Consider the following 22,347-nt stretch of genomic DNA (forward strand, 5'->3'; position numbering starts at 1 on the left):
ACAAATTATCAACGAAAACATCAAACACATGTTCGTCTTCGCGAAGAAACAAGTTGCTTATGGATATTATCATAAATTATACGTCTTTAAGTCTTCCAAGGCATATAGGAGAGAAATAAAGCAATCAATGAGGCAAAATGTTGTTAGGGTTTAATGAGTTCAGAATTGTTTGACTTTGGCTTTCACGAAGCCTTCATTTCAAATCAAAAGATAGTTTGGTAATGAAGGTGTTGTTCTGTTCCAGCAATTAACTGGAGTTGGAAGTGTATATGTTGGTTTGCAACTTTCAAGCCGACCAAGACAGGGTGGCTAGTTACTTCACCGTGGGTTTCGAGTGTAATCATAGCAATGTTTGTCAAGGGTACTGAATAAGTTATGTAAAATTTCAACTAAACGCAGTCTTCACAAAACTTTAAAAGTCAACTCTTCTGTTGGTAAAAGAGGACATTTTTAGTTATCTTTCCCAAGGAAAGTATGCAGGGCTTTTAAAGATGAAAGGTGCCCAAAGTCTGATCAAAGAAAAGGACACAAAGCTCCCAAGTTTTTGAGTTGGTTGTGTAAGGAACGAATCTCGTTAACGTAAGTGAGAAGAACGGTATTCACTTCGTCGGTTGGAATTGCAAACAAGTCAATCCCTATTCGTGACGACCTGTTAAGAAAGAAGCTAATCATGTTGCAGCTCACAATATTGGAATGGTTACTTTTACTGCTGAAGGAAGACTGTCTTTCCACAATATTAAGTATGAAAGAGATGGAGCATTATTCTAATTCTTTATCTTCGTATCTATTTTCGAAAACTATGCGTCAAACAACAGAATTTATGCCAAGCACTTGTGCAATTATTCATGGAATCAACAAAACTGATGACTACTATGTTCTGATTGAAAAGTATGTTCAAATTTTAGCAATTCCAACTTAGTACATGGAGCTGGTATTCTAAATATGCCAGCTCATCAACATAATATTGCTACCTCTCAAAAATTTACTTCACCATTTGTCTTCTGCAAAAAAGCCTATGATGCAAAAAACTTCAATGCTCGACGCAGAAAAAAGACATTACTGAAAACCGTTCTTCTGTATAATTGGAGTCTAAAGTGCATTATCAATCGCCAACGTTCAACTGTTCTAAAATATTAACTGCTATTCTTTCAACATGCTGTGGATTGACATTCTAAACAATCTTTTTAGACTTGTATACTCATACAAATAACAATTTCACTCACCAAATCCATACATATTTGACGAGCAAGAATATATGGGAAATTTTCAGGCCATGGATAGTCGACGTGAAATTCTTCCGAGTGGTGTCGACTATCACCAAGATCTAGATCAAGGCGAACTGTTCGAGACGATGTGGCATGTTGCACGCTTCCTATAAGACCATGTCGCGCAAGTGCATTTTGAATACACTTCTTCAAAATATCTTCGTATCTGCTAGGCACTTTGTAGTGTTCAGCTATTTCGCTTGCGACAGAATCAACTGTCTGTCTTTTATCTCCCCAACGCCACGAATAGAGTGTACTGAAATTTCTCTCTTCATGAACTTCATCGCAGGGTATATGAACTTCTATTTGTAATGGCACAAAACAAATAACTGATGGAGGTTCCTGAAATGGCTCGGAGTATCTATAATAACCTTGTTCCACCAAATCTTGGATTTGCTCGTTCGTATTCTTTGTCGTATTTGACTCAAATTCATTTTGTACAGAAGTTGCAGTACACTTGTCCCAATTTTCCACTTCATCATTTTCCACGTCGGAGGAAATCAAACGCAAAATCAAGTATTCTTTCTCATGATTGAAATGTTGTTCGTGTTCAGCGATACCGGAATTTTTACACTGCAGTTCCTCAGAAACTGTCCTGAGAGATGAGTAGGAAGGGAACAAACGAATTTCAGTCTTCTCGTCATCTGTCGAAACTGCTTGACTCGGTTCTGACTTTTGTTTGGTTGATACATCATGGCATGGATTGCAACTATAAAACGAATCAGACTTCAACGCGTCAAGTGGAGTCGTCGCCTTTGGCTCTTGTCCATCACTAAAAAGCAAGCAATGAAATGCAGCAATATCTTCCATTTTTATGTTTTCCATTTCTACCAACGAAGTCCTGTTGATTCGATCCCATTCTGTCTCAATTGGCGAGCAGAATGAAGAATTTGAAAAAGAAGAGTCCTCTCTTTGCTTCATTGATAACCTTCGATTCTTGTGGCTCCTGGTAGTTTGTGAAACTTTGAACTCTGTTCTATCCCGACTTTGTAGTATATGAAAGGCATATAACATTTTGTTTACAACTTCTTTTGAAACACGTTTGCAATGACCAGACAAATACTTCCCGACTGTATTTTTCCCGATTCTTGCTATTTTTGCAAACTCTCTTCTAGACAAACCTCGATATTTTAATAAGGAATAGATTTCCAGTCTCCAGCTTTCAAAATCATCTACAGATGAAGGTATTTCTTGATAAGAAGAATGACTAGAATTTCTTCGTTTTGATAGACCTTTTCTATTTGAATCAAAACAGTAATTAACAACTGAACTTTCAGGGTCCATAGACAAACGAACATTACAGTTCCTATATTCTCTTGAAGACTCTTCAGAAAAGATAAAGCTTTCAGGAACCGAAATTGATCGGAATGGATGGTCAAGCACTGAAAGAGCCGGATCTGTTAAAGAATTCCTTCTTACATTTCCAGCTGAAATAGAAGAACACATAAAATTGTCCTGACTTAACTGCAAGTCGCTGTGAACAAGGCAAGTCTGAGCTATTCGCTGTTTCTCAACGCCTCTTGTTTCAGGAAAACGACTATATGGTAAGTCAGCATAAATATCTTGGAGGTTTGTCTCATCATTTCTCGATTGAAAAACTCCACTGTAACAATCAACTAAAAATGCTTTTAACCCCTATTCTTAAAGAAGAGTCATTCTTACCTTCTGAAACACAATATGTGGAGGAAGAAAGTGGAATACTTGGACTTTGTTCAGGAGCCGTACTGTCGACAAGAAAATTCAAATCCACGTTGAAAAACTTATTACTATTCAGTTCCTCTTCCACAAACGACACACTTGGGCTAGTCACTTGGTTAAACCTTGAAAAGTCTGCTCTTTCGTTTTCTTCTTGCATTTGACCCTGAATCGACAAAAGATCATACTCCATACGACATTCAAGCCCTGATTCAAAAAATTTGGAGTTCAAGAATAACTCTTCTGTGCCGACACCATCTGGCGTAAGAAATCTATTTTCGTCTTCCCTGAAAAAGTATGAGTTTCTTCCAGGTGACAATTTAGTAAAAGCTAGAAAAGCCTCATAGTAACTCACTGTTCATTCATAAGGTTAGGCAGTTTAGAAATACTAGAGAGACTTTTTAAAAAAAGAAAACAATGACGTGGAGAATGTCTGCTAAAACAGTTGTACCAAACAATATGAAATTCATTCACAGATTGACACAACACCTCAGCATGCGACGATATCTCTCATTTTCTATTGAGATTGATTGCTTTCGTACAAAGAATGTCCTGTAAACTAATATAATATTTATCGTTTAATTGAAATTCTGTTTAGTTGTAATAGTGAAAGTACCAAAGCATTCAAACTACTTTCATGTAAAGTTGATGATTCTTGTGACTGCAGTTTGTCGTTTGAAGAAATAGAGTAACAGCTGTCGAGTTTGAAGTTTGTTTGAATATGAAAATGAGACTAGAAATGTTCATAAGAAGAACGAGTCCTTGTTGAACTCTTCGTCGCATCTTGAGTAATGAGGTTCAGTTTACCAACTTATGAAAGTGGACACAAACTGTCAATTCTTACAGAATACTTAGAGACTGTTGTTGGTCACTAGAGAAACGTACAAGAAAGGCTAAGCTTACCCAACGATAGACTTCTTGTCTTTGCCCGTTTCATCAGATTTTCAGCTCCTTTATAGTAAAAAGTTCTTTTGTATAGTACCTACAAACGCTTGTCGAAAAAGTCGCAAACGGTTGATTTATTTCAAATATAGACAACTCAATCTTAGACAGCGTCTAGTTCAGTTACATTAAACTGAGTAACAGAGGCACTTCGTAGAAGCCAGCCAATTCTTTACACGTATTCTCGCACCATTTCAACTGGAAGTAACTTTTCAGAAATGCAACATAGCAACCTCGTCAAACACAAAAAGGCTTTTACTGTTTTACAAACCTATTTGTTCCTTTTTCTTCAACACCTAGTCTTGCAAACAGTAAAGGAACAACTTGTGGTCTCCTTCAAGGCAAGCCCTCAATTTTTTCAAGGCTATGCAAAATCTAAAGGATTCACTTGAAAAATAATGTGCACAAGGTTCCATAAGGAACAACAGCACAAACATCGAGAGATGTATGCATAGAGGACCCAAGTGACTCAAGTCTCATAAATACAAGAAAACCAACAATATCCATCAGTTACACAAATTTGGTTTTGCAGTTGAGTTTTCTGATGCGAGCTGGAAAGAAACGGTTTTTGACCTACTTAGGTATTATAGCTAGTATTAATATTCCTGGTTGGTTTTATGCCTATAGTTTATAATCCTGTTACTGATATATTCTTCTAGCCACTGCATATTTCCTGTCTGTTATGAGATGGTCAAAAAATAAAGGTGGGGGAATATACTCAGAAGGCTTTAGTTTCTGGAGGTCTTTTCTTCCAAGAAGCCTTCGTGAAAAGAGCTCTGAAACTAAGAAAACTGTAACCTCAGTAAGTTGAGGAAATGGAGGTTTTCCGTTGGTTGCGTTCAGCAAAAGAAGAAGCTATTAAAGTCCGCTAAAGTGAAGAAAAGTTCCAACAGAACTCTCAAGTTATGAGTTTAGACTGTTCTTTGGCGTAATAAATATATCGTAAAGATTGGAAATATTTGTATGTGCAAAGTCCCAAATGAAGGCTTCGAATACGAGTCCTTCCAAAGTTGCTGTTAGCTACCGTGAAAAGTATGCTAAAGCGACTATAATATATTTCTTCTTAGTATTGCTTTTATTTTACATAGAATATTTTCATGAGTCTCCTAGACCTGTCAGGCGGTCCCTTTGCAAGTAGGTTATTATCTCCAACTTTTCTTTCTTTCTCAACTTTTTAGGGTTTCGCAAGGGTTGACAAGGCTGTACGGTTGTACTAAAGATTCTGGCAATAAGAAACAACAACTCAATAACTGGACCTCAAAACAGAAGGAAGTCGAAGCAGGGAAGGATAGCAACTTTGATAGTTTAAGAAAGTTACTCTCGAAATCTGTCCAATCTCTTTCAGACTTTCACTTGCAGCTGTTTATTTCGAACTTGAAGAAAGGTAACTGGAAGGTTGCTGAGTGGTTATCCCAGTTTCGTTCTCTTCTCAAGAAGAATAGCGATTCAAGCGTAAACTCGCAAGTTGTCGCTTTAACGCGTGCTTTAGTAGATCAGCCTACTTGTTTGGAGGCTGTAACTTTCGTCACAGAATGGTTGAAAGCAAGAGATTGGAATGTAACACTGCAGTCAGTTCCTTCGGAAAGTGACAACAAGGAAAGGAGAATGAACGTGTTTGCTTCGAGGTTCGGTGATCCCAATCCTAGTATTATCTTTTGTAGCCATCTTGATACAGTGCCTCCTTTTATTCCCTCGTCACTTGGAGACGATGGTTTCTTATATGGTAGAGGAGTTTGTGATGCGCGAGGACTAGTAGCTTCTATGTTAATAGCCGGTCAACATTTTTCCAAAGGAGTTGGATTGTTATTTGTGACAGGAGAGGAAACTGACCACGGTGGCATGAAAGAAGCTAATAAGTTAGGCCTGAATACAGAATACTTGATAGTAGGAGAACCCACCGAAAATAAGATGCCACTTGCGCAAGCAGGGGTGCTGAAAATGAAACTCATTTCCGAAGGAGTTTCGTGTCATTCGGCATATCCGGAACGAGGAAAGTCTGCTATAGCTCCACTTATCAAATTATTGTCGGAATTGTTGGAATTTAAGGATTATCCAAAGGATCCGGAACTTGGAGAAACTATTCTCAATGTGGGTCTTATTAATGGAGGCATTGCCGGTAAGAATGTTTTATATAGCAATGGTAACCGATTATCATAGAGATAGGCAATGTAATACCTGATCAAGCTTTTGCCGATATTATGTTTCGAGTTGTTTCAGAACCGGAAATTGTCGAAAGAATTGTTGAAAATCGTGCCAAGAAGTACTCCATTGTAACTAAAACATATAGCAAAAACGGACCTGTACGGTTGTATTCTTTAGATGGTTTTCCTACCTTTGTGGCAAAATATAACACAGATATCCCATATGCCAAATTCTATCGCAAGGCTTTATTGTTTGGTGCTGGTTCCATATTAGATGCTCATACCAGTCAGGAAAAAATTTCGTTAGATGACCTTGGAAAACTACCCGAATTCTATGTTCAGATTGCAAAAAAGTTGTTGTTCTCTTCTTGCGATCATCAAAATAGTCCTTAAGAAGGAATTGAGTTTGTTGTCATGTTTGTAACAGAATTGGGACCTATCTAATCGATAACATAAAGAAGCTATTAGCAATCACAATTATTCGAAAATTTTGAATAGAGTTAAAGAGGGATGTCTAAGCGATCCTTTGTTGGAGGAAGAGCAAATTCAACTGCGTTTATTGAAAAATGTTGAAAGATCAATTTGGGTTGAAACCTTTGCGAAGACATTTGTTTCCATGCCGGAAGTAAGAACGCCTTTAAAGCAAATGATGAACGATGACTTGGAGAGTCCCTTATCAACTGCTTCAGCCAAAACTTGGGCAGAAGTTGAAAGGGTGGAACCGGATTTGGCTAGTCTTAATGCGTCCTTTTCGAGAAATAGGACACTTAGCTCTCCCGGAAGGATGCTTAGTTCTTCAAACCTAAATATGAAGACTCCAAGACAACCTTGGCTGAATCTCAAATCTGTTCAAGAGAATGATGACAAAATGAACACTCTAGAGGACCCTATCACTTTAGGCCTCTTCGACTTGAATACAGGCAAGTTTGTGCAGAGCACCTCAACGCAGGAAAAGAATACGAAGAGACCTTTTCATGCGGAAGAGCTTCATTCGAGTGAGTCAACTTTTAGTTTTGCGGAACTCGACCCACGTTCCAAGGAGTTTTCACCCCAGACGTACTTGCGCGTTGTGCACAAAGAAACTAGTCTGGATATTCTGATAAGTGGATTGGAGAATGTTAGTGATAGTCTAAAAGTCAATGCAGAAAAAACTTCGGAAATCTTGAAACAAAACTTAGACCGTATTTTCATATGGAAGGATGCTGTTCTAGCAAGATACAGAAAACTTGAAGACTTGGACTCGGCTTACTCTTTCAAGTTAGAAAGTCTTTCTAAGAAGACAGAGGAACTTGTTAGTTACATCTATGGAAATTCGTTCAAAGCAAATGCGTTATATGAGAGAAGAAAGCGTGCCTTTGACCTTATCATTCAACATCGCAATTTCTTTCAACTTCCTAGTCGACTAAAGCAAGCATTAATATCAGGAAGCCGCTCTCATATAATGACCGAGTATCATAGTATCAATTCTATGTTACAGGCACAAGCCTCAAATGCTGTTGTAGATAGGATAAAGTTTACGGTCGAAGCGCAGATGAGTGAATACTTGGAAGGTATATATCGTCAAATTACCGATACAGGAACTTCAAAAGAAATTGTTGACATACTTATTAACTTTCTACTTCAATTGCAACCCTCGAAGAATCACCTTGAACGAATTCTTGAGTTGCGTGTGGAGAATTCGATTTGTAAAATACAGAAGCTGTACAATGAATTGGTGCAAGTAAACAAGGAACAGAAGGAGCTTTATGAAAAGTGTCAAAATGTGCAATCTTATCAACCAAACCATAACTCTCTTGGAAATACAACAGTTTCACGTTCTTTTGCAAAAAGAACGAAAATTGTTGAAAGTTTATGTATTACATATGTTGACTGTCTTTCAGAGCTAGAGAGATTTACCCTTAGGCTTATAACATCGAAATATCCAGTGAGTCAGTTGGCAGGATTTCGGGCGGTGAAGAGGACTTTACCTGGCAAAAACGAAGAATATAGCACCGGATCGATTCCAACTTATATTTCAGATATTACTTTGTCCATTAGCAAACGAGTTTCAGATATTTTTTCCTCTTGTCTTTCGTTTCTCCTCAATTTTTGTTCCGATAATCGTTTCCAACTAAGTTTGGAAGAGATGATAGAACTTCGAAGTTGCCAAAAGAACATATCTGAACTGAAGCAAACCTTTTTTGATCTGAATTCTGCTTGCTTATATATGGACAAAATAGTTGACCAATATTTCGATGATATGTTAAATCAAGTTTTTGCCTCTTTGAAAGTTATTGAGGATACCGTTGATGAGAATTTTATTCACTTTTTCGTTCAGATTACAACAGAAAGCTCACCTTTCAGTGTTTGTTTGAAGGAAGCTATTTCGACAATATTGAAATTTTTTGATACGGCTTTGGAACCACCTCCACCAGTATTTAATCAACTTTCTGGTCATTTGTTTCAACTTTTTAAGAAGCTTTCCCAAAAAATAGTCGACAAAGAACGTAGCGCTTTGGACATCTCAGAAATTTCAGAAAGTGTTCTTTGTTATTGGAATCACACTTTGATGCTTTCTCTGGCAAAGCACAGAGCGCAGTGGAGCACATTAAAGTTAGAACTTACACTGGAAGAAGAAGATATCATCAGTGTCCTAAAGGAAAATTCCAGAGTTCTACTGGACTCTTGTGTTAAGAAGATTTCTTATGAGATACAAAAAGCATTGATTTTATTGGAAGAGGAGTGGCGACAATATAAGGATGAGGATCTAGATACGTGTCAACTAGAAACAGAAATATTTAATGCCTGGTTTAACTTTCGTAAGAACATTACTTATTTGCATGTCATTCCATCATCCACAAGAATGACGGTACTGGACAACGTCATGGAACATCTGAAAGAACTTTTAACAGGTTTCTCCACTTCCTCTGATATTTTGCAGCGAATGGATAGAAAGCATTTGAAAATTTTCCAAATTCTGCTCTCCAGTGTTAGTATTGTCGATATTTTTGCATCTTCTATACACTGTTCCTGCTTCGATCAAATTCATGCCATGAAGCAAGAAATATTTCGAGCAAGTGAAGAGCAAAATATTTCTTTTGAACAAAAGCAGAGTTGGCTGCAGATGGAAGAATTTTGGTCTGTTCCCATGATACTTATTAGTGAATGATTCTCTTCAAGTTTGTTTTCGAGTTGGAAGAAACTAGAAAATGCTTTTGTTATGTGTACATAGATTGTGTTCATTATAAGAACCTTAAAAGGCTTTATCTGAAAATTGAAGTCCATTTTAAGAAGACGGTAGAAATATTACAGAATATCTCCTAAGCATTCACAAGTTTCCGATAAAGCCCAAGTTTATATCGATTGAAAAGCTGTTTGAGTTTTCGCCTGAAAATAAACTGTTTATCCTTACTTGATGACTACAATATTAAAGTACAAAGTCTCGAAACTTCACACTTCAACGTTCTTGTCCATAGCTCTACAAGACTTTATAATTTCAAAAAATCAACAGACTTCACCACGATACGTAGCAAAATGACCGTTGGTTTCCTGTACCACTACTTCGTAAAGCAGTTGCTTGAAACGACTGAATAGACGTTTCCATATGATGACAGCCAAATTCTCCATAGTGCTAGGAATTCCTAGTTTTGAGAATTCGGATACTTCCAAGTCCAAATTCTACGCTCTAGTTCAACTCTTATAACAAAGAACAATGATAAACAAGCTTTACCTTGTGATCAAAAGGCTCTACTACAAGTTCTCTTATGGCTTCCTTTAAAGAGCTAAGGTTAACAACCATGCCGGTCTCAGGGTGTACTGGACCTCGTATGGTTACTTTTACGGTATACTAAAGACAAAAGTAAACAGCTATCACGAAAAGAGAAGTATTACCGACATTATGTCCATGAAAATGTTCATTGTTGCACTTGCCATAGATTTCCAAGTTTTCCTCGTCTGTCAACTTTGAACTATGCAATCTGAATTACGTTACCTAAGTACTTCGAATGGTAACTAATATTTTACAAAGACAAACCTATGGGCTGCAGAGAAACTCTCCTGTCTTGTGACAAAAACAAGCGGATGGTCGTGAGTATTCACTTCCATCTTGATAAACTCGAAATCATATAAAATGCGAAATTTATTCATATAAGCACGTGTGTGTATGATAACATATTGTGACTGCAGAAACTATTCTATGCGTACAATTTGTTTGTTATACTTGAACTTTTACGAAAACAAGGAAATTAACATAATGATACAAACACCAAACAGCATGAAAAGATACGCAACGAGTACAATCGATAGTCGACCTTTTCGAAACTCCAAACTCGAAGTAAACTGATATGTCAGCAGTTCTACCAATCCTGTATATATAAGAACACCTGCGGATATAGCATCCGCTAGACCTCGAAATAAACTGCTAGAAAAGAAAGAAACCCCTAAACCTTCCAGAATAATACCAAACAGAGTTCCTAATGGAGTCATTGTGCTAAAGATGGTAGCAGAAACGAGCACAAAGCGCCATGAAAGAATATTCAGGTCTTGTAGAATAACAGAACCTAAAGCCATCCCTTCAAAAAACTGATGAAAAGATAAAGTGACAAAGAAAGCCGCAAACTCTTTATCTTCCACGACTCCTAAACCAGTTCCTATCATAAAAGAATGAAACGCAATACCAAACTCCAGGATAATAATGACAATGTGTCGATCGGAGAACTGACTGAAATGTATAAGAACATGATCAATATATGCAGCATGACTATGATTACTTCTTGAATGACAATGCTCAAATACATCTGTGACGTGCGAAGAACTTAAATTCTGTGTTGAGGAAATACATTCTCCAGAGTTTTTCGAAAAGGAAGATTCACCAGTCGGAACTCGTCCTTCAAACACTTTGTTTCTGTTGTCATTATTTGACTCAGTCACTTCCAGGTTGCTATAGTTTTTAGTCTGTTGATGTATAGGTCTCGATTCTTCAACGGAGTTTTCACGCAGTTCCAGTTTTTTACCTTCAATGGCTCTCGTAGCGACAAATTCGACAAACTGCACAAATACAGCTCCACCTAGAGCAGCTAAACCGACAATTCCTGAGGTCAAACCTTGCAAATCGACAAGGCTAACATGTTCATATGCGTGACCCAGTAGGTGAACAAATCCAGTGGCAAGAACTATGCCAGTTCCAAAGGCACGAGCAAACAGCAAAATATTGGGAGAGCGAAACAATGCAGAGGCAACTTGGTGCTGGAGAGGCAAACAAATGCCTAATAAGCTGAAGGCAAAAAGGATCAAAACTGAACCAAAATGAAGAAGCAGTGAATACTCTCCCGAAGTATTCATAACGTTAAGTGACCAGCAAACTTCTCCTCCAAGTAAGCCACATCCAAATCAATTAACAAATGCTTCTTCCATAAAGCTCCGTAAGAACCTTTCTTGTTCAATGATATCAGCATTTCTATTTCAACAATTATTCTACTACTCTTATGAAGGAATAAGAAAACAATATTTGAGAGGAATTCATCATAACAATAGAGCGTTTCAAACTTTGTTTCAAAAACAGGCAGGAATTTTCACAATTCAAATAGATAATTGTAAAGACAATTCGAAAAAAGTCAGACATAAATAGAGACTAGACAATATTCGAAATTTACTATTTTCAATTAATGGGCAACACAATTTCCAAGTTGGGTTGGTAAGTTGAAGCAGTTGTTGACGATATTCTTTGAAAGCACACCTAGTAATGTCTTTGGATATTTTTATCCTATTTATTGTACTTTAACAGCATTGAAGAATAACGAAGACGAGAAAACAAAGGAATGGGCCAGAAACTGGTTAGTTCTTTCGTGTTTCTTCCTCTCAGAAAGGCTAGTGGAACCACTTCTGCAAGTTCTACCACTTTATGCTGAAGTTAAATTGGTTCTTATCCTTTGGTTGACTATACCACAGTTCCGAGGAGCCGAAATTGTGTACAAAGAATACTTGTTGCCTTTTTTTTCAATGCACGAAAACTCTCTTGATCGTTTAGTATCCGATATCCGTATAGGTTTCATAAAGGTTATCCATTTCACGACCTCGCAAGTGCTTAAGTTCTTGAAAAACCAAGGTATCGATGTTCCAGTCGAAGAAGGGCAGATCAAGGAAGAAGAGGTTTCAACCGAGGACCTAGAAACTTCAAGGGGTGAGGTAACAGATAGCTCCAACTGAGGGGCTTTAAGCCTCTCTAGAAACTATAGAACAGGTTCACTGTCACTCTGTTCGGCAGTTTCGTATTCATCGTCGTCATCGAAAACTTCGCCTTGTGCATAGTCATCATCTTCTTCTTCAAACTCAGAATCCTGTTCTTCTTCCGAAAAGAAGTCTTCTCGCGTATTTTCAGAAGCAGGCTGCGTTTCCTTGACTTCGGTGTCTTGAGGAAGGGTTTCCAAAATATGGGTTGAAGACAACAGTCGTTTTCTCTTTGACCTAGTAATAGTTGTGTTATTTTTTTGATTAGGAAGAAGAAAGTTGGGAAGCAGTTTCGTCCTCAGCCAGGTAGGGTCTTCAAACAGTTGTGGTTTCGTTTTTTCTGTTGTATGTAATATTAAGTCGCTATAAGTATATACCTGGTGCCTATAAAGTTTCTGTTGAAAACTGTCAGAGTATAAAGGTGAATTAAGTAAAGCTTTTCTCAAGTTTCGAAATAGTTGTACAGTATATATTTCACTTTGAGGAGAAGTTTCCGTTCCCTTTGGTCGTATTGCCTTGGGGAACTTATCTTCTACTATGTGCGGAAATAGTTCGGATCCTTGAAAACCTTTGTCTGTGGCAACTCTTTGTTGATCCAATTCCTGTATTGTACGCCTTATTGGACTTGCTGTTCTTCGAAAACTCCGACGGCGACGCCCTCTGTTCATATTGAACACTTTGTCTGTTCCGCTTGGCCAAGTCTTAAAACTCCAGTTTTAGCAGTTTTGACAACAATTCATAAAAAGTCTGGTGTTGGTTTCCTAGCTGGCTTATTGAAAGCTGTAAAATGTGGTAGATTTGATCGAATTGTTTGTCTATATACGTTTGCTGCTTTACAAAAATCTACTTTGTAAATAAACATTTCACAGGAGTGGATTTTGAGAATGGAGTATAGAAATAACGACTATGTAGAATAAGGCATCTCATAAAGTATCTCATTCATTATTATTGTCGAGATTGGTTACAGTTGTCTTTCTTGAATGAGACTTACACAATTGCGGCTCCTCTTCATAAAGTCCTTTAGCTTCACTATGATGACAATATTTTACTCTAATATCATTATGCTTTCCTTTGCGTAGAAGAATGATAGTAGATTGAATGTCCTTTAATATACTTGTAGAAGGAAGCATTCATTATTTGGAAATATGGAAAAAGCCATCTAAGAAGAAATAAACTTGGAATAAATTTTTTCTTAGCTGATGAATATCAAGCTATTCTCATATTGAGAGGTTATAACTTTATTCAAGAGTCTGTTTCTGTGAACTGGCTCACTTCTTATACCCCATAAATGATTGCATTCTCTGAAACTCTAAGCATTGAACTTTTCTCGAATGGCAAGTAGTGTCAATAGCTTCTCAAGTGCTTTCAGTGACGCTCAGTATTTTGAGAGCGGCATGATTCGTTCTGAAGAAATTCGGCGTCAGCTAGATAGTTCAAGCATAAGAGACAAGTTGGAAGCAATGAAACGCATAGTCGCCCTTATCTCACTGGGAAAGGACGCTTCCTTGTTTTTTCCCGACGTAGTGAAAAACGTGGCAACTTCCTCAATTGATTTGAAGAAACTAGTTTATATCTATCTGGAGCATTATGCAGACACAAATCCAGACTTGGCGTTGCTTTCTGTTAACGCCTTTCAAAAGGACTTGACAGATTCCAATCAGAGCATTCGAGCCCTCGCACTTCGAGTCTTGTCTTCCATTAGAGTTCAAACTATTCTTCAAGTTATTCTTTGGGCCATCAAGAAGTGTGTAAAGGATTCCTCTTCCTATGTACGAAGGGCTGCAGCCTTTGCTATGATAAAGGTATAGCAGTTCTCACCTAGTATTTTGGATGATACTATCTCTTATGTTATATTATAGGCATATGAAATGGACTCATCTGTCGCAGATGATCTGCAGAGTTCCTTTGAAATACTCATGAATGACCGTTCAACGACAGTGATTGGAGCGGCAGCACTGGTTTGGAGAGAAGTATTTCCTCTGCAATATGAATTGTTACATCAGCACTTTAGGAAATTGTGTAGACTTCTTGTAGACATGGATGAATGGTCACAAGTGTCCTGTTTACAAATACTCATGCTTTATGCAAGAGAGCATTTTCCAAAACCTAAAAACTTCCATGTTGATGTCAACGAGAATGAAATCCACGTTGCTAGAGAAAAGTTGGACAAGCAACCGATCGACAAAATGTTCTCAAAAGACGAAAGCGAAGACCAAATCGATGAGGACCTGCTTCTTCTTCTGAAAGAGTCTGAGTATCTATTTTTATCACGGAATTCTGCCGTAGTTTTATCTACAGTTTCATTATTTTTCCATTTGGCCCCTTATGAGATGTTCTTAGAGAAAGCAATTGAGCCTTTGGTCCGGTTATTGAGCTTTTCTTGTGACATTCAATTTATTGTGCTCCAGTATATTTTTGTTATTGCAACCATTGAACCAAATAGTTTCTTGCCCTATTTATCTTGTTTTTTTCTTTCTGAAAGAGATCCACAACATATTCGAGAATGGAAGCTTCGTATCATAAAAGCTATGGTTTTAAAAGGTTCGGTAGAATCCTTGAGGCCATGTATAGCAAGTTTGATGATGGAGTTGCGATATTATTTACAAAAAGAAGAAAGTACCATTGCCCATTCAGTTACCGACATTGTCGGAATTATTGGAGAGCGAGACACATCATGGAGTTTCCTTTGTGTTGAAGTGTTATCCAAAATAGCCTCTCATTCCACTTCCAATGCTGTAGTTTCTAAAGCAATGGGTGTATTGCGTCATCTAATTCAAAAGCAACCCAAGGAACACTCTCGTATAGTCAGTTATCTATGTTGCCACTTGATGGAGAAGAATGCGATGGCTTCAACAGCAAAGGCCCATATTATTTGGTTGGTTGGCGAATATCGAGATCTATTGCCTTACAAGATACCCATTGAATTATTTCGAATTTTCTGTACGCAGTTCGTGAATGAGTCAAACGAAGTAAAACTACAGACGATGAACCTTGGGGCCAAGTTATTGGCAACTTTTTCTGAAAAGGTTCGAATGCAAAACAGACAAATTGACGAAGAAAGTACTTTGGCTATGAATACAGCATTTCATGATCTTTGCAAGCAACTGTTGACTTATATTGTCAAAATTGCAAAATATGACTCGGATTACGATGTCAGAGACGAAGCCCGTTTATTTGAAGTGCTATTGCTCAACGAAGAAAACTCAACATTGGATAAAATGACAAAAAGTATAATATCGATGAAAAAGCCGGCCTCTTCAATGCTAAGACATGAAGATTCACTTTTTATTGCGAACAAGGAATGGAGAGAAAAGGGTCCAATTTTGGGTTCCTTTTCACACATGTTTGACGGTAAAGTTGTAAGCGATATCTTGTTGCCAAACTGGTCAAATGTATCAAAATGTAAGGAACTTCGAGTAGAAGAGTTGAATCAGAACAAGTCAACAGCATCACATCCAAAATACACTTTGGAGAGCAACTCACCAAATATTGAAAGATTTTATGGTTCCGAAAGTTTATCGAGTTCTGGGGAATACTCATCGGAAAAACAAGTTATCAGTTCGGAGAACGAAAGTGAGACTTTATCAAGTGCTGAAGAGTCCGTAAGTGACTCGAGTTATAACACTGATGAGGAGCAAAACGTTTCCGAAGAAAGGACTAATCCTATGATGAAATCGGAGCCAAATAGGTCATTTATTTACACTTTGTCAGGCAATGATCAGAGTCTTCTTGAATCAACGAAAGAACAGTCCCTAATATCTGAAGAGCTTGCGAACAAGAAAAATGGAGAGTTGAAGGGGACGCAAGTTGATTTGGTTTCTGAGTTGAGCACAATGTGGCCAGCATCCAAAGAAACTTTACTTACAAAGACCAAGAAAAACTGGAAGAGGCTAGTAAATGGTTGGAATTGTGGAGGTATTGAAATAGACTACTATGTTTCAAGACATGCATCGGTTTACGGATTGGATGTTGGCATCGTTTGCTTGCTTATGAAGAACACAAATTTATTTGTAGTCTCGAACATTCAGTTATTGCCATATCAGAAAGATGAAGAAGGAACGGGATATCAAATACCGGAATTGTTAACCTCAGAGGAAGCCTTTGCTTTGAAGGAGAATGAATTGAAGGAACTTGCTCTTCATGTCAAGTTCAAGGGGCGTCCAGATCAGGTTTGTTGCGTTTTGTTGGTTGTTTATGTGACACTATTTATGTTTGGTATTTAGTTGCCTCTGGAACTGGAATGTAGTATCGGGAAATTCCCTCTCAGTTTCCGGTTTACCGTGGGAGAAATTCTAAGACCTGAAGTTTTCAATATTTCAGAGTTTGAGAAAAAGAGATCTCTTATGAGTGGAATGTTGCAAATGGAATCACGTATTTGTATCCAAGAATCAAAGACATTTTCCATGGATGATGATAAAGTTTTGGAGGAATTTCTTCATTCGACTATCATCTCCACAACAAACGTTGCTCGAGTAACGTCTGGAAGGCAAGAAAGTCAACCTGGAGAGAGTAATTTATATTATAGTGCCCGTATACGCGGAAATGAGAAGCTGGTACTGATGAGTTTATCATGGAAAGCTTCAGACTGGAAGGCAGGTATCTTTTTGTTGCTTAACAGTGAGGATATTGTCGTAGGCTCCAATTTGTTACAATATGTGAAGCGCCAAATAGATAATGCTGCAAAAGAGGCTCAGTTGGATTGACAATCATGAAAGTATTTTGCAGGCGTTGAATCGTTTGGAAGTCATGTTTGTGAGAAACGAAATGTATTTATCTATTAAGCATTTGATTCAACGATTCTATTCCAGTCTAACGGGGCAGTTGTTCTCTCCAAGACAAACAATCATACTTTTATAACCAAACACAGCACATAGTTAAGAAACATGATTTGCTACTAGTTCAGTATCATGAAGACTAAACTTTGGAACAACATCGTCAAACAGGCGGAAGATATCTCCGGCAACGTAGTCGTTATCAACCACATTTACCAACATAAAGTTGTCGTGAATATGACGTAAAATTTGCTGACTTGTGGAATCTTTCTCATAAAGTCGACCCCACAATTCTGTCCATATTGAAAATGCTTCTTCTTTCCATACCAAAAAACTGTAAGGATCAACAACAGTTGGTTGTATGATTTCCCTGTCAGGAAACACACCCCATGTTACAGCATTAGCACTGGACAAATTTTTGGTATTGGTTAATAATTCGCTGTCTTTAGAACTAACAGCAAATATTGTAATCAAAGGATACGACTTGGAGGCTTCTATCAGAGCTTCAACTACCTCTCTCTTAGCAAAGAACTCAATATATGCTTTTTGATAAACATAACCTCCTGGTCCTCCCCATCCAAATACAATATCGCTAGAAGGAACTCCATTGACTCGTGGTTGAGAATTAATAGTAAATAATCCGTGCTTGTTCAACCATTTCAGCGGTTCCATAATTATCATAGTTTCCTTTGCCAAACCATCCGATTCACTCCATAAAAGTCGACTTACTTCACCACTCAGGTATCGAAGAAATATATTGGAAACGTCCGAAAAATTTTTCAACTCTCCATAGGCCCTATGCAAGGCTTCCTTTTCCTCTTTGGAACGAAAACCGCCGCTTCCCAACAGATGGTGCTCCGTAAGTTCTCCAAAAGCAGGTGAACGATTGTCACCCCAGCGACCATTTGGAAACTCATCCCAACCTTCCGTTCTTGAAATATACGACTTTGGACGGTTGGACCAAAAGATTGGTCGAACATCTTCATGTCTACGACGATCAATAGTAGCAGGTCTCCATGGTAAAGAACGAATGGATTGATTCTTAGGAATCATATCTAGGCCTTCAATAATGGACATAACAGCCTTTTCAAGATTTAACGTGTAAAAATGAATACCAGGTACAAGACCACTGTGCAGTATCCTTCGACACATATCTATTCCCAGTCGAATACCAAACTCTTTTACAGCTGCATCATCATCCTTGATAGGCTGTAATGCTTTCAAAACTTCGTCCGGCACATGAGTCTTACAGAATTTTGTCATTCTTTCAAAACCATTGTAGTTCTGGATAGGCAATATTCCAGGAATGATAGGTACCTCAATACCGATACTACGACAGTCTTTAACAAACTGCAGAAATCTATCTGTATCATAGAACATCTGCGTGATGATAAAGTTACCTCCTGCTTCCACTTTCTCTTTCAAGAAATGCAACTCCTGCTCGTAGGTCAAGTTGCCTTCAAGTAAGCCAGCAGGGTGACCTTCTGGATATCCAGCAACACATATACTAAAGTGTTCTCCAAAACTCTTACGTATATGTCTTACAAGGTCTACAGCGTGTTCAAATCCTCCTTCGATGCTATGCCATTCCTCTCCTTTTGGAGGATCCCCTCGTAAAGCAACAATATTTCGTATTCCTCTTTCTTTCGCAGCATTGAGTGCGTCATCCACTTTCCCTGAAGGCATATTTGTGCAGGTCAAGTGCATACAAACATCTAAACCGAAATAGCGCTGAATGTTACCGCTGATTTCCAGTGTCAAGTCAGATGTTGAACCACCTGCACCCCAAGTCACGTCGACAAATAGTGGTTCTACTCGAGACATGCGGTCAATTCGATCATAAAGGTTATCTACACCGGACTAGAAGAGGACAGTACGGGTAAGTCGTGATACTATAACAAAAACTGGGCAACTCACTGGAGTTTTGGGAGGAAAATATTCAAAAGAGAAGAATATTTTTCCCATGTCCTGTCGATGTTTTATCTTCTCGTGTACTTTAGGAGTATCTCTCAAGTTTATGTCTCCTCGTGACGGCATCTTACTTTCTCAAATCCAATAACACACAAATATATTTCATGAATCAATGCAATGTCTTTTTGGCTGTTTTGTGTGGACCGATAAAAATTCGAAGCGTGGAATCGTTCCCATTTTATAATAACCCCAAGTCCCTCTCTATATAGTTTTCGGTTGTTACATACTATTAGAAGTATTTGACTCGTCTTTTCCCTAAGAAGTTTCAGATAAACCCATAGAATCCACCAAGAAAAGATACTTTCTGAATGGCTGCATAGAAAAGAAACAGAAACGAAGGTAAAGAACTCACTAAAATAACGCTTGTCAATTCTCTCCCATATTGAGGATGTCCCTTGTATAGTAAACTATGGGTCAACGTCATATCGACAAAAGGTTTTAACTTGCTTACGGAACTGAGTTCAAAAATAGAACCAACAAAAGCAATCGCTAACACACAAGACACACCAAGTAAGATTCCACTTGGCACATTTAAGGGTGGCTTCGAAGAAGGCGCTTTTTTCATCTCAAGGAACCGAATACTATATTCAACTCGTCTTCTTGGACAGCTGTACCGCTTTTTTGGAAAATCAGTTGACCCACTATCATTGCGACCTAGTGAAAGCCGTATATGACTAGTACTACAAAAGGAAATAAAGCAAGAACTGGACGAGACAATATGGAAACAATCTTTTCGTGTCATTTCACTCGAAAACTTGACCCAAACAAATTCTATCATAATCTCTCAGGCACTTGAGTTATGAGAGCCGCAAAAAATAAATTTTGGCGAAACTTTCGTCTACTACTACAATTGGATATATGAGCCTTTTAGAATACCAGATATATGCATAGAAAACTTGACAGTAATTAACAAAGCACTCGCTGTGAGCTTTATTAGGCGACAAGTGCGGATGCAGTGGCTGACTCATATTTCCAGTTGGGAGGTAACTGCTTTGTACGTTTGTAATACCTAGAAAGTCGATGTATTCTGCTCTCAATAAGAATCAACCGAAACTTGGAATCCTTGTCTTTTCGGTTCCTTTCCAAATGTTTACGCACTGCAACTGCCTTTTTAATCAAAAAGTAAAGATCCTCAGGTATTTCTGGAGCCAGTCCGTTTGCCTTTAAAATCCGAACAATCTTATTACCGGTTATTTGTTTCACGAGAGGAACGCCTTGAGAATCACGAAGATGAACACCAATTTGGGACGGTACCAGTCCTTTTCTGGCCAGCTTGCAAATCATATCGACAACTTCGTTCGGTGTTGTCTTCACCCAAGACGGTGGGTTTCTTCGATACGGAATAACCGATTGGGCAATTCCCTTGCTATTGGGATCAACTTGAGTACAAAATACACATCATGTCCAAAATATACAAACCCCTTACTGTGCATACGCCCCATCTTAGTTTATTCACGTTCCTCTCTGTTACTTGGTGTTGTTCTTTCCCCGACGCCGAATTCGCACAATCAACCACCAATCAATCAATCAATGAAATCAATTGGATGAATCAAGTAATGAAGAAATCTCCAAGTTGTTTGTAAATATAGTCATGATAGCATAATAATATTGCCTGGACACAAGCTAGCTTCAAACTAGCATCGAGAAGCTTTCAATTATTACGAAGTGTCTATACGGCACTCATTCTTTACAACAAAATACCCTACAAAACAAACCCCACCTTGTTCTTGTATTCTAAACGGAAATTTCAAAGTATTGAAAGCTAAAGTGATTAAAATCTGTCAGATAGTCGGTCAAAGTAGCGTGTCATGTGGATTGAATACGAAGTTTGACATGAATTACAAACATAAATGGTACAAATTCTGACTCCTACGGATACTACTCAACTAGTATGTGAAGACCCTTCATCGTCTTACGAGGTTCTCGACGTAGACTTGAAATACTGACAACCTTTTTGTAGAGTGCAAGCTTCGCAACGAGGACTTTGAGAACGGCAGGTCTCCCTTCCGTGACTTATTATCAAAAAATGCAAAGGAACACGGAGTTCCAAAGGTACAACGCTATTCAGTGAACGAAAAGCTTGATCTCTACTACAATTCGGAGAAATCCAACCGAGTCTTTTACAAACGCGAAACACATGAGTATCAACTAAAACTTATATTAATAAAGGCTATACCTCTAAGTAATAATACGCACCAGGAAATACTTGCAAACCCAAGGAGAACGCCGAAACACAAGCCATGGTTTTTAAACCGACTCCTTTAAAGCGACTCAACTCCTTCTCTACAGTTTCTGTGCAGGACCCTCTCAAACTTTCCAAACTCAGTTCTCCTCGTTCTTTTTGTAAAGTTTCCAACAACTCCTTTATTCTGGCTGCTTTTGTCTTTGCTAAACCTGCAACCCTGATACACTCTTCAACATCTCTTAGAGGGGCTTCAATAACTTGATTCCAATCCTCATATCTAGTCTTCAAAAATAGTTTGCTTATATTGTAAGTTTTTCTTATGGTAGGATACCTTGAGTTGCTCAAACGCTTTTGTTGAATTACGATCAGTTGTATTCTGTGACAGCATAACCGCTATAAGAGTATCCAGGACTGTGTTAGCGCCTACGGAAATGGCTGGAATAGGATAAACTTGAGAAAGGACCTCATAAGCTTTTTGAAAATGGGTCCCTTTCTCTTCTCCTTGCATCACTACTAAAGATTTTCTCCAGTACTTACGAAAAACACCACGAGCAAGTTGCAAACTGAAACGTTTTGGAAAATTTGCTAATAAAAGACGATACGAAAAACCAGAAACAATAAGTTGCCTGTCAATTTGTAGAAACATAAGATTTTGAATGGTTAAGGATATGTTCTCCCATTCCCAACATTGTTGCATCGAACAGACTCATATGCTTTTATTGGGAGAATAACTTTAAATTGAAAGATTCTCCAACACAGGCAATATCAAAAATTCACGGTTATGAAGAGTTTGGGAGATTTTAAGAAAAGACATAGATAGTAACAAATTCTAAGAAAACTCTTCGAAATTCAGACAATGGACAATTAGTGTGTCATATTCGTTTAGTTTCTTAAAAATGAGCTCCTAAGGATGACTTTAAGCCAAATTGTAGGGGAATCAACGTTTCAGTTATTCAAGAATAGAACACTTGAAAGATTCTAAAGATGAAAATGCCATATGAAATTGGCCTTCATATGTAACATATCTCTTCAAAGTAAAATCAGAAAAATTTTACTGAAGGCTTGGCGAACATATATAATTTTATCAAGGCACTGTTTTAGAAAGCAAAGATTACGAGAATGATAGAATCGAGAATAGACCTTACAAAAAGAGAGACATTGAATAGTCTCAA

The 22,347-nt window shown here is 37.9% G+C and overlaps 13 protein-coding genes across 14 annotated transcripts; 5 read left to right on the forward strand and 8 right to left on the reverse strand.

Moving 5' to 3' along the window:
• Nucleotides 1-756: 756 nt before the first annotated feature.
• On the reverse strand, nucleotides 757-3,337 carry Gasu_52460 (uncharacterized protein). Its single transcript, XM_005703606.1, has 4 exons — nucleotides 3,316-3,337; nucleotides 2,928-3,265; nucleotides 1,224-2,881; nucleotides 757-1,171 (listed from the first exon to the last, which is right to left on the reverse strand). Exons 1-4 carry the CDS (start codon nucleotides 3,324-3,326, stop codon nucleotides 1,103-1,105), a joined length of 2,076 nt encoding a protein of 691 aa, XP_005703663.1. The 5' UTR covers nucleotides 3,327-3,337; the 3' UTR covers nucleotides 757-1,102.
• Nucleotides 3,338-4,297: 960 nt separating this feature from the next.
• Nucleotides 4,298-4,868, forward strand: Gasu_52470 (uncharacterized protein). Its single transcript, XM_005703607.1, has 2 exons — nucleotides 4,298-4,510; nucleotides 4,562-4,868. Exons 1-2 carry the CDS (start codon nucleotides 4,447-4,449, stop codon nucleotides 4,711-4,713), a joined length of 216 nt encoding a protein of 71 aa, XP_005703664.1. The 5' UTR covers nucleotides 4,298-4,446; the 3' UTR covers nucleotides 4,714-4,868.
• Nucleotides 4,869-4,977: 109 nt separating this feature from the next.
• On the forward strand, nucleotides 4,978-6,528 carry Gasu_52480 (acetylornithine deacetylase). The gene is made up of 3 exons (XM_005703608.1): nucleotides 4,978-5,036; nucleotides 5,092-6,018; nucleotides 6,066-6,528. The coding sequence occupies exons 1-3, from the start codon at nucleotides 5,000-5,002 to the stop codon at nucleotides 6,434-6,436; spliced, it is 1,335 nt and encodes a 444-aa protein (XP_005703665.1). The 5' UTR covers nucleotides 4,978-4,999; the 3' UTR covers nucleotides 6,437-6,528.
• Nucleotides 6,529-6,567: 39 nt separating this feature from the next.
• On the forward strand, nucleotides 6,568-9,358 carry Gasu_52490 (uncharacterized protein). The gene has a single exon (XM_005703609.1). It carries the CDS (start codon nucleotides 6,660-6,662, stop codon nucleotides 9,189-9,191), a length of 2,532 nt encoding a protein of 843 aa, XP_005703666.1. The 5' UTR covers nucleotides 6,568-6,659; the 3' UTR covers nucleotides 9,192-9,358.
• A 2-nt stretch (nucleotides 9,359-9,360) lies between these two features.
• Gasu_52500 (6-pyruvoyl tetrahydrobiopterin synthase) lies at nucleotides 9,361-10,137 on the reverse strand. The gene is made up of 4 exons (XM_005703610.1): nucleotides 10,056-10,137; nucleotides 9,918-9,999; nucleotides 9,753-9,869; nucleotides 9,361-9,700 (listed from the first exon to the last, which is right to left on the reverse strand). The coding sequence occupies exons 1-4, from the start codon at nucleotides 10,124-10,126 to the stop codon at nucleotides 9,527-9,529; spliced, it is 444 nt and encodes a 147-aa protein (XP_005703667.1). The 5' UTR covers nucleotides 10,127-10,137; the 3' UTR covers nucleotides 9,361-9,526.
• A 7-nt stretch (nucleotides 10,138-10,144) lies between these two features.
• Gasu_52510 (zinc transporter, ZIP family) lies at nucleotides 10,145-11,447 on the reverse strand. Its single transcript, XM_005703611.1, has one exon. It carries the CDS (start codon nucleotides 11,360-11,362, stop codon nucleotides 10,250-10,252), a length of 1,113 nt encoding a protein of 370 aa, XP_005703668.1. The 5' UTR covers nucleotides 11,363-11,447; the 3' UTR covers nucleotides 10,145-10,249.
• A 206-nt stretch (nucleotides 11,448-11,653) lies between these two features.
• On the reverse strand, nucleotides 11,654-13,027 carry Gasu_52530 (uncharacterized protein). The gene has a single exon (XM_005703613.1). It carries the CDS (start codon nucleotides 12,913-12,915, stop codon nucleotides 12,250-12,252), a length of 666 nt encoding a protein of 221 aa, XP_005703670.1. The 5' UTR covers nucleotides 12,916-13,027; the 3' UTR covers nucleotides 11,654-12,249.
• Nucleotides 11,668-12,818, forward strand: Gasu_52520 (HVA22 family protein). The gene is made up of 2 exons (XM_005703612.1): nucleotides 11,668-11,714; nucleotides 11,761-12,818. Exons 1-2 carry the CDS (start codon nucleotides 11,686-11,688, stop codon nucleotides 12,224-12,226), a joined length of 495 nt encoding a protein of 164 aa, XP_005703669.1. The 5' UTR covers nucleotides 11,668-11,685; the 3' UTR covers nucleotides 12,227-12,818.
• A 530-nt stretch (nucleotides 13,028-13,557) lies between the features above and the next one.
• Gasu_52540 (AP-3 complex subunit beta) lies at nucleotides 13,558-16,998 on the forward strand. The gene is made up of 3 exons (XM_005703614.1): nucleotides 13,558-14,049; nucleotides 14,107-16,416; nucleotides 16,471-16,998. Exons 1-3 carry the CDS (start codon nucleotides 13,579-13,581, stop codon nucleotides 16,948-16,950), a joined length of 3,261 nt encoding a protein of 1,086 aa, XP_005703671.1. The 5' UTR covers nucleotides 13,558-13,578; the 3' UTR covers nucleotides 16,951-16,998.
• A 3-nt stretch (nucleotides 16,999-17,001) lies between these two features.
• Nucleotides 17,002-19,117, reverse strand: Gasu_52550 (methylenetetrahydrofolate reductase (NADPH)). Its single transcript, XM_005703615.1, has 2 exons — nucleotides 18,937-19,117; nucleotides 17,002-18,879 (listed from the first exon to the last, which is right to left on the reverse strand). The coding sequence occupies exons 1-2, from the start codon at nucleotides 19,054-19,056 to the stop codon at nucleotides 17,122-17,124; spliced, it is 1,878 nt and encodes a 625-aa protein (XP_005703672.1). The 5' UTR covers nucleotides 19,057-19,117; the 3' UTR covers nucleotides 17,002-17,121.
• On the reverse strand, nucleotides 19,113-19,857 carry Gasu_52560 (hypothetical protein). 2 transcript variants are annotated; one of them, XM_005703616.1, is made up of 3 exons: nucleotides 19,442-19,857; nucleotides 19,292-19,384; nucleotides 19,133-19,245 (listed from the first exon to the last, which is right to left on the reverse strand). In XM_005703616.1, the coding sequence occupies exons 1-3, from the start codon at nucleotides 19,766-19,768 to the stop codon at nucleotides 19,210-19,212; spliced, it is 456 nt and encodes a 151-aa protein (XP_005703673.1). In that variant the 5' UTR covers nucleotides 19,769-19,857; the 3' UTR covers nucleotides 19,133-19,209. The 2 variants fall into 2 exon arrangements, with proteins under 2 accessions (XP_005703674.1, XP_005703673.1); XM_005703617.1 differs by having other exon boundaries at nucleotides 19,113-19,384.
• A 25-nt stretch (nucleotides 19,858-19,882) lies between these two features.
• On the reverse strand, nucleotides 19,883-20,577 carry Gasu_52570 (40S ribosomal protein S13e). Its single transcript, XM_005703618.1, has 2 exons — nucleotides 20,410-20,577; nucleotides 19,883-20,356 (listed from the first exon to the last, which is right to left on the reverse strand). Exons 1-2 carry the CDS (start codon nucleotides 20,430-20,432, stop codon nucleotides 19,924-19,926), a joined length of 456 nt encoding a protein of 151 aa, XP_005703675.1. The 5' UTR covers nucleotides 20,433-20,577; the 3' UTR covers nucleotides 19,883-19,923.
• A 5-nt stretch (nucleotides 20,578-20,582) lies between these two features.
• Gasu_52580 (HhH-GPD base excision DNA repair protein-related protein) lies at nucleotides 20,583-21,867 on the reverse strand. Its single transcript, XM_005703619.1, has 2 exons — nucleotides 21,507-21,867; nucleotides 20,583-21,457 (listed from the first exon to the last, which is right to left on the reverse strand). Exons 1-2 carry the CDS (start codon nucleotides 21,819-21,821, stop codon nucleotides 21,161-21,163), a joined length of 612 nt encoding a protein of 203 aa, XP_005703676.1. The 5' UTR covers nucleotides 21,822-21,867; the 3' UTR covers nucleotides 20,583-21,160.
• Between the last annotated feature and the right edge of the window lie 480 nt (nucleotides 21,868-22,347).

This window comes from Galdieria sulphuraria (genome assembly GCF_000341285.1).
Source record: "Galdieria sulphuraria unplaced genomic scaffold scaf_52, whole genome shotgun sequence".
NCBI classification, from domain to species: domain Eukaryota; phylum Rhodophyta; class Bangiophyceae; order Galdieriales; family Galdieriaceae; genus Galdieria; species Galdieria sulphuraria.

What these genes read in the sequence shown, in the direction of transcription:
- Gasu_52460 (XM_005703606.1), bottom strand. An exon ending in CACATATTGTGTTTCAGAAG is followed by an intron (nt 2,882 to 2,927) that starts GTAAGAATGACT and finishes AAGCATTTTTAG; the next exon opens with TTGATTGTTACAGTGGAGTT. An exon ending in GTCAAATATGTATGGATTTG is followed by an intron (nt 1,172 to 1,223) that starts GTGAGTGAAATT and finishes AAGATTGTTTAG; the next exon opens with AATGTCAATCCACAGCATGT.
- Gasu_52470 (XM_005703607.1), top strand. Translation starts at nt 4,447, where the DNA reads ATGCGAGCTGGAAAGAAACGGTTTTTGACCTACTTAGGTATTATAGCT. An exon ending in AGCTAGTATTAATATTCCTG is followed by an intron (nt 4,511 to 4,561) that starts GTTGGTTTTATG and finishes ATATTCTTCTAG; the next exon opens with CCACTGCATATTTCCTGTCT.
- Gasu_52480 (XM_005703608.1), top strand. Translation starts at nt 5,000, where the DNA reads ATGAGTCTCCTAGACCTGTCAGGCGGTCCCTTTGCAA. An exon ending in GTCAGGCGGTCCCTTTGCAA is followed by an intron (nt 5,037 to 5,091) that starts GTAGGTTATTAT and finishes GGGTTTCGCAAG; the next exon opens with GGTTGACAAGGCTGTACGGT. An exon ending in TATTAATGGAGGCATTGCCG is followed by an intron (nt 6,019 to 6,065) that starts GTAAGAATGTTT and finishes TCATAGAGATAG; the next exon opens with GCAATGTAATACCTGATCAA.
- Gasu_52490 (XM_005703609.1), top strand. Translation starts at nt 6,660, where the DNA reads ATGCCGGAAGTAAGAACGCCTTTAAAGCAAATGATGAACGATGACTTG.
- Gasu_52500 (XM_005703610.1), bottom strand. Translation starts at nt 10,126, where the DNA reads ATGGAAGTGAATACTCACGACCATCCGCTTGTTTTTGTCACAAGACAG. An exon ending in AGTTTCTCTGCAGCCCATAG is followed by an intron (nt 10,000 to 10,055) that starts GTTTGTCTTTGT and finishes AACGTAATTCAG; the next exon opens with ATTGCATAGTTCAAAGTTGA. An exon ending in AACATTTTCATGGACATAAT is followed by an intron (nt 9,870 to 9,917) that starts GTCGGTAATACT and finishes TTTTGTCTTTAG; the next exon opens with TATACCGTAAAAGTAACCAT.
- Gasu_52510 (XM_005703611.1), bottom strand. Translation starts at nt 11,362, where the DNA reads ATGAATACTTCGGGAGAGTATTCACTGCTTCTTCATTTTGGTTCAGTT.
- Gasu_52520 (XM_005703612.1), top strand. Translation starts at nt 11,686, where the DNA reads ATGGGCAACACAATTTCCAAGTTGGGTTG. An exon ending in ACAATTTCCAAGTTGGGTTG is followed by an intron (nt 11,715 to 11,760) that starts GTAAGTTGAAGC and finishes AAGCACACCTAG; the next exon opens with TAATGTCTTTGGATATTTTT.
- Gasu_52530 (XM_005703613.1), bottom strand. Translation starts at nt 12,915, where the DNA reads ATGAACAGAGGGCGTCGCCGTCGGAGTTTTCGAAGAACAGCAAGTCCA.
- Gasu_52540 (XM_005703614.1), top strand. Translation starts at nt 13,579, where the DNA reads ATGGCAAGTAGTGTCAATAGCTTCTCAAGTGCTTTCAGTGACGCTCAG. An exon ending in CAGCCTTTGCTATGATAAAG is followed by an intron (nt 14,050 to 14,106) that starts GTATAGCAGTTC and finishes GTTATATTATAG; the next exon opens with GCATATGAAATGGACTCATC. An exon ending in TCAAGGGGCGTCCAGATCAG is followed by an intron (nt 16,417 to 16,470) that starts GTTTGTTGCGTT and finishes TTTGGTATTTAG; the next exon opens with TTGCCTCTGGAACTGGAATG.
- Gasu_52550 (XM_005703615.1), bottom strand. Translation starts at nt 19,056, where the DNA reads ATGCCGTCACGAGGAGACATAAACTTGAGAGATACTCCTAAAGTACAC. An exon ending in ATTTTCCTCCCAAAACTCCA is followed by an intron (nt 18,880 to 18,936) that starts GTGAGTTGCCCA and finishes GTCCTCTTCTAG; the next exon opens with TCCGGTGTAGATAACCTTTA.
- Gasu_52560 (XM_005703617.1), bottom strand. Translation starts at nt 19,768, where the DNA reads ATGATAGAATTTGTTTGGGTCAAGTTTTCGAGTGAAATGACACGAAAA. An exon ending in CTATTTTTGAACTCAGTTCC is followed by an intron (nt 19,385 to 19,441) that starts GTAAGCAAGTTA and finishes TTACTATACAAG; the next exon opens with GGACATCCTCAATATGGGAG.
- Gasu_52570 (XM_005703618.1), bottom strand. Translation starts at nt 20,432, where the DNA reads ATGGGGCGTATGCACAGTAAGGG. An exon ending in GGGCGTATGCACAGTAAGGG is followed by an intron (nt 20,357 to 20,409) that starts GTTTGTATATTT and finishes TGATCCCAATAG; the next exon opens with CAAGGGAATTGCCCAATCGG.
- Gasu_52580 (XM_005703619.1), bottom strand. Translation starts at nt 21,821, where the DNA reads ATGTTTCTACAAATTGACAGGCAACTTATTGTTTCTGGTTTTTCGTAT. An exon ending in AAGCGTTTGAGCAACTCAAG is followed by an intron (nt 21,458 to 21,506) that starts GTATCCTACCAT and finishes CTATTTTTGAAG; the next exon opens with ACTAGATATGAGGATTGGAA.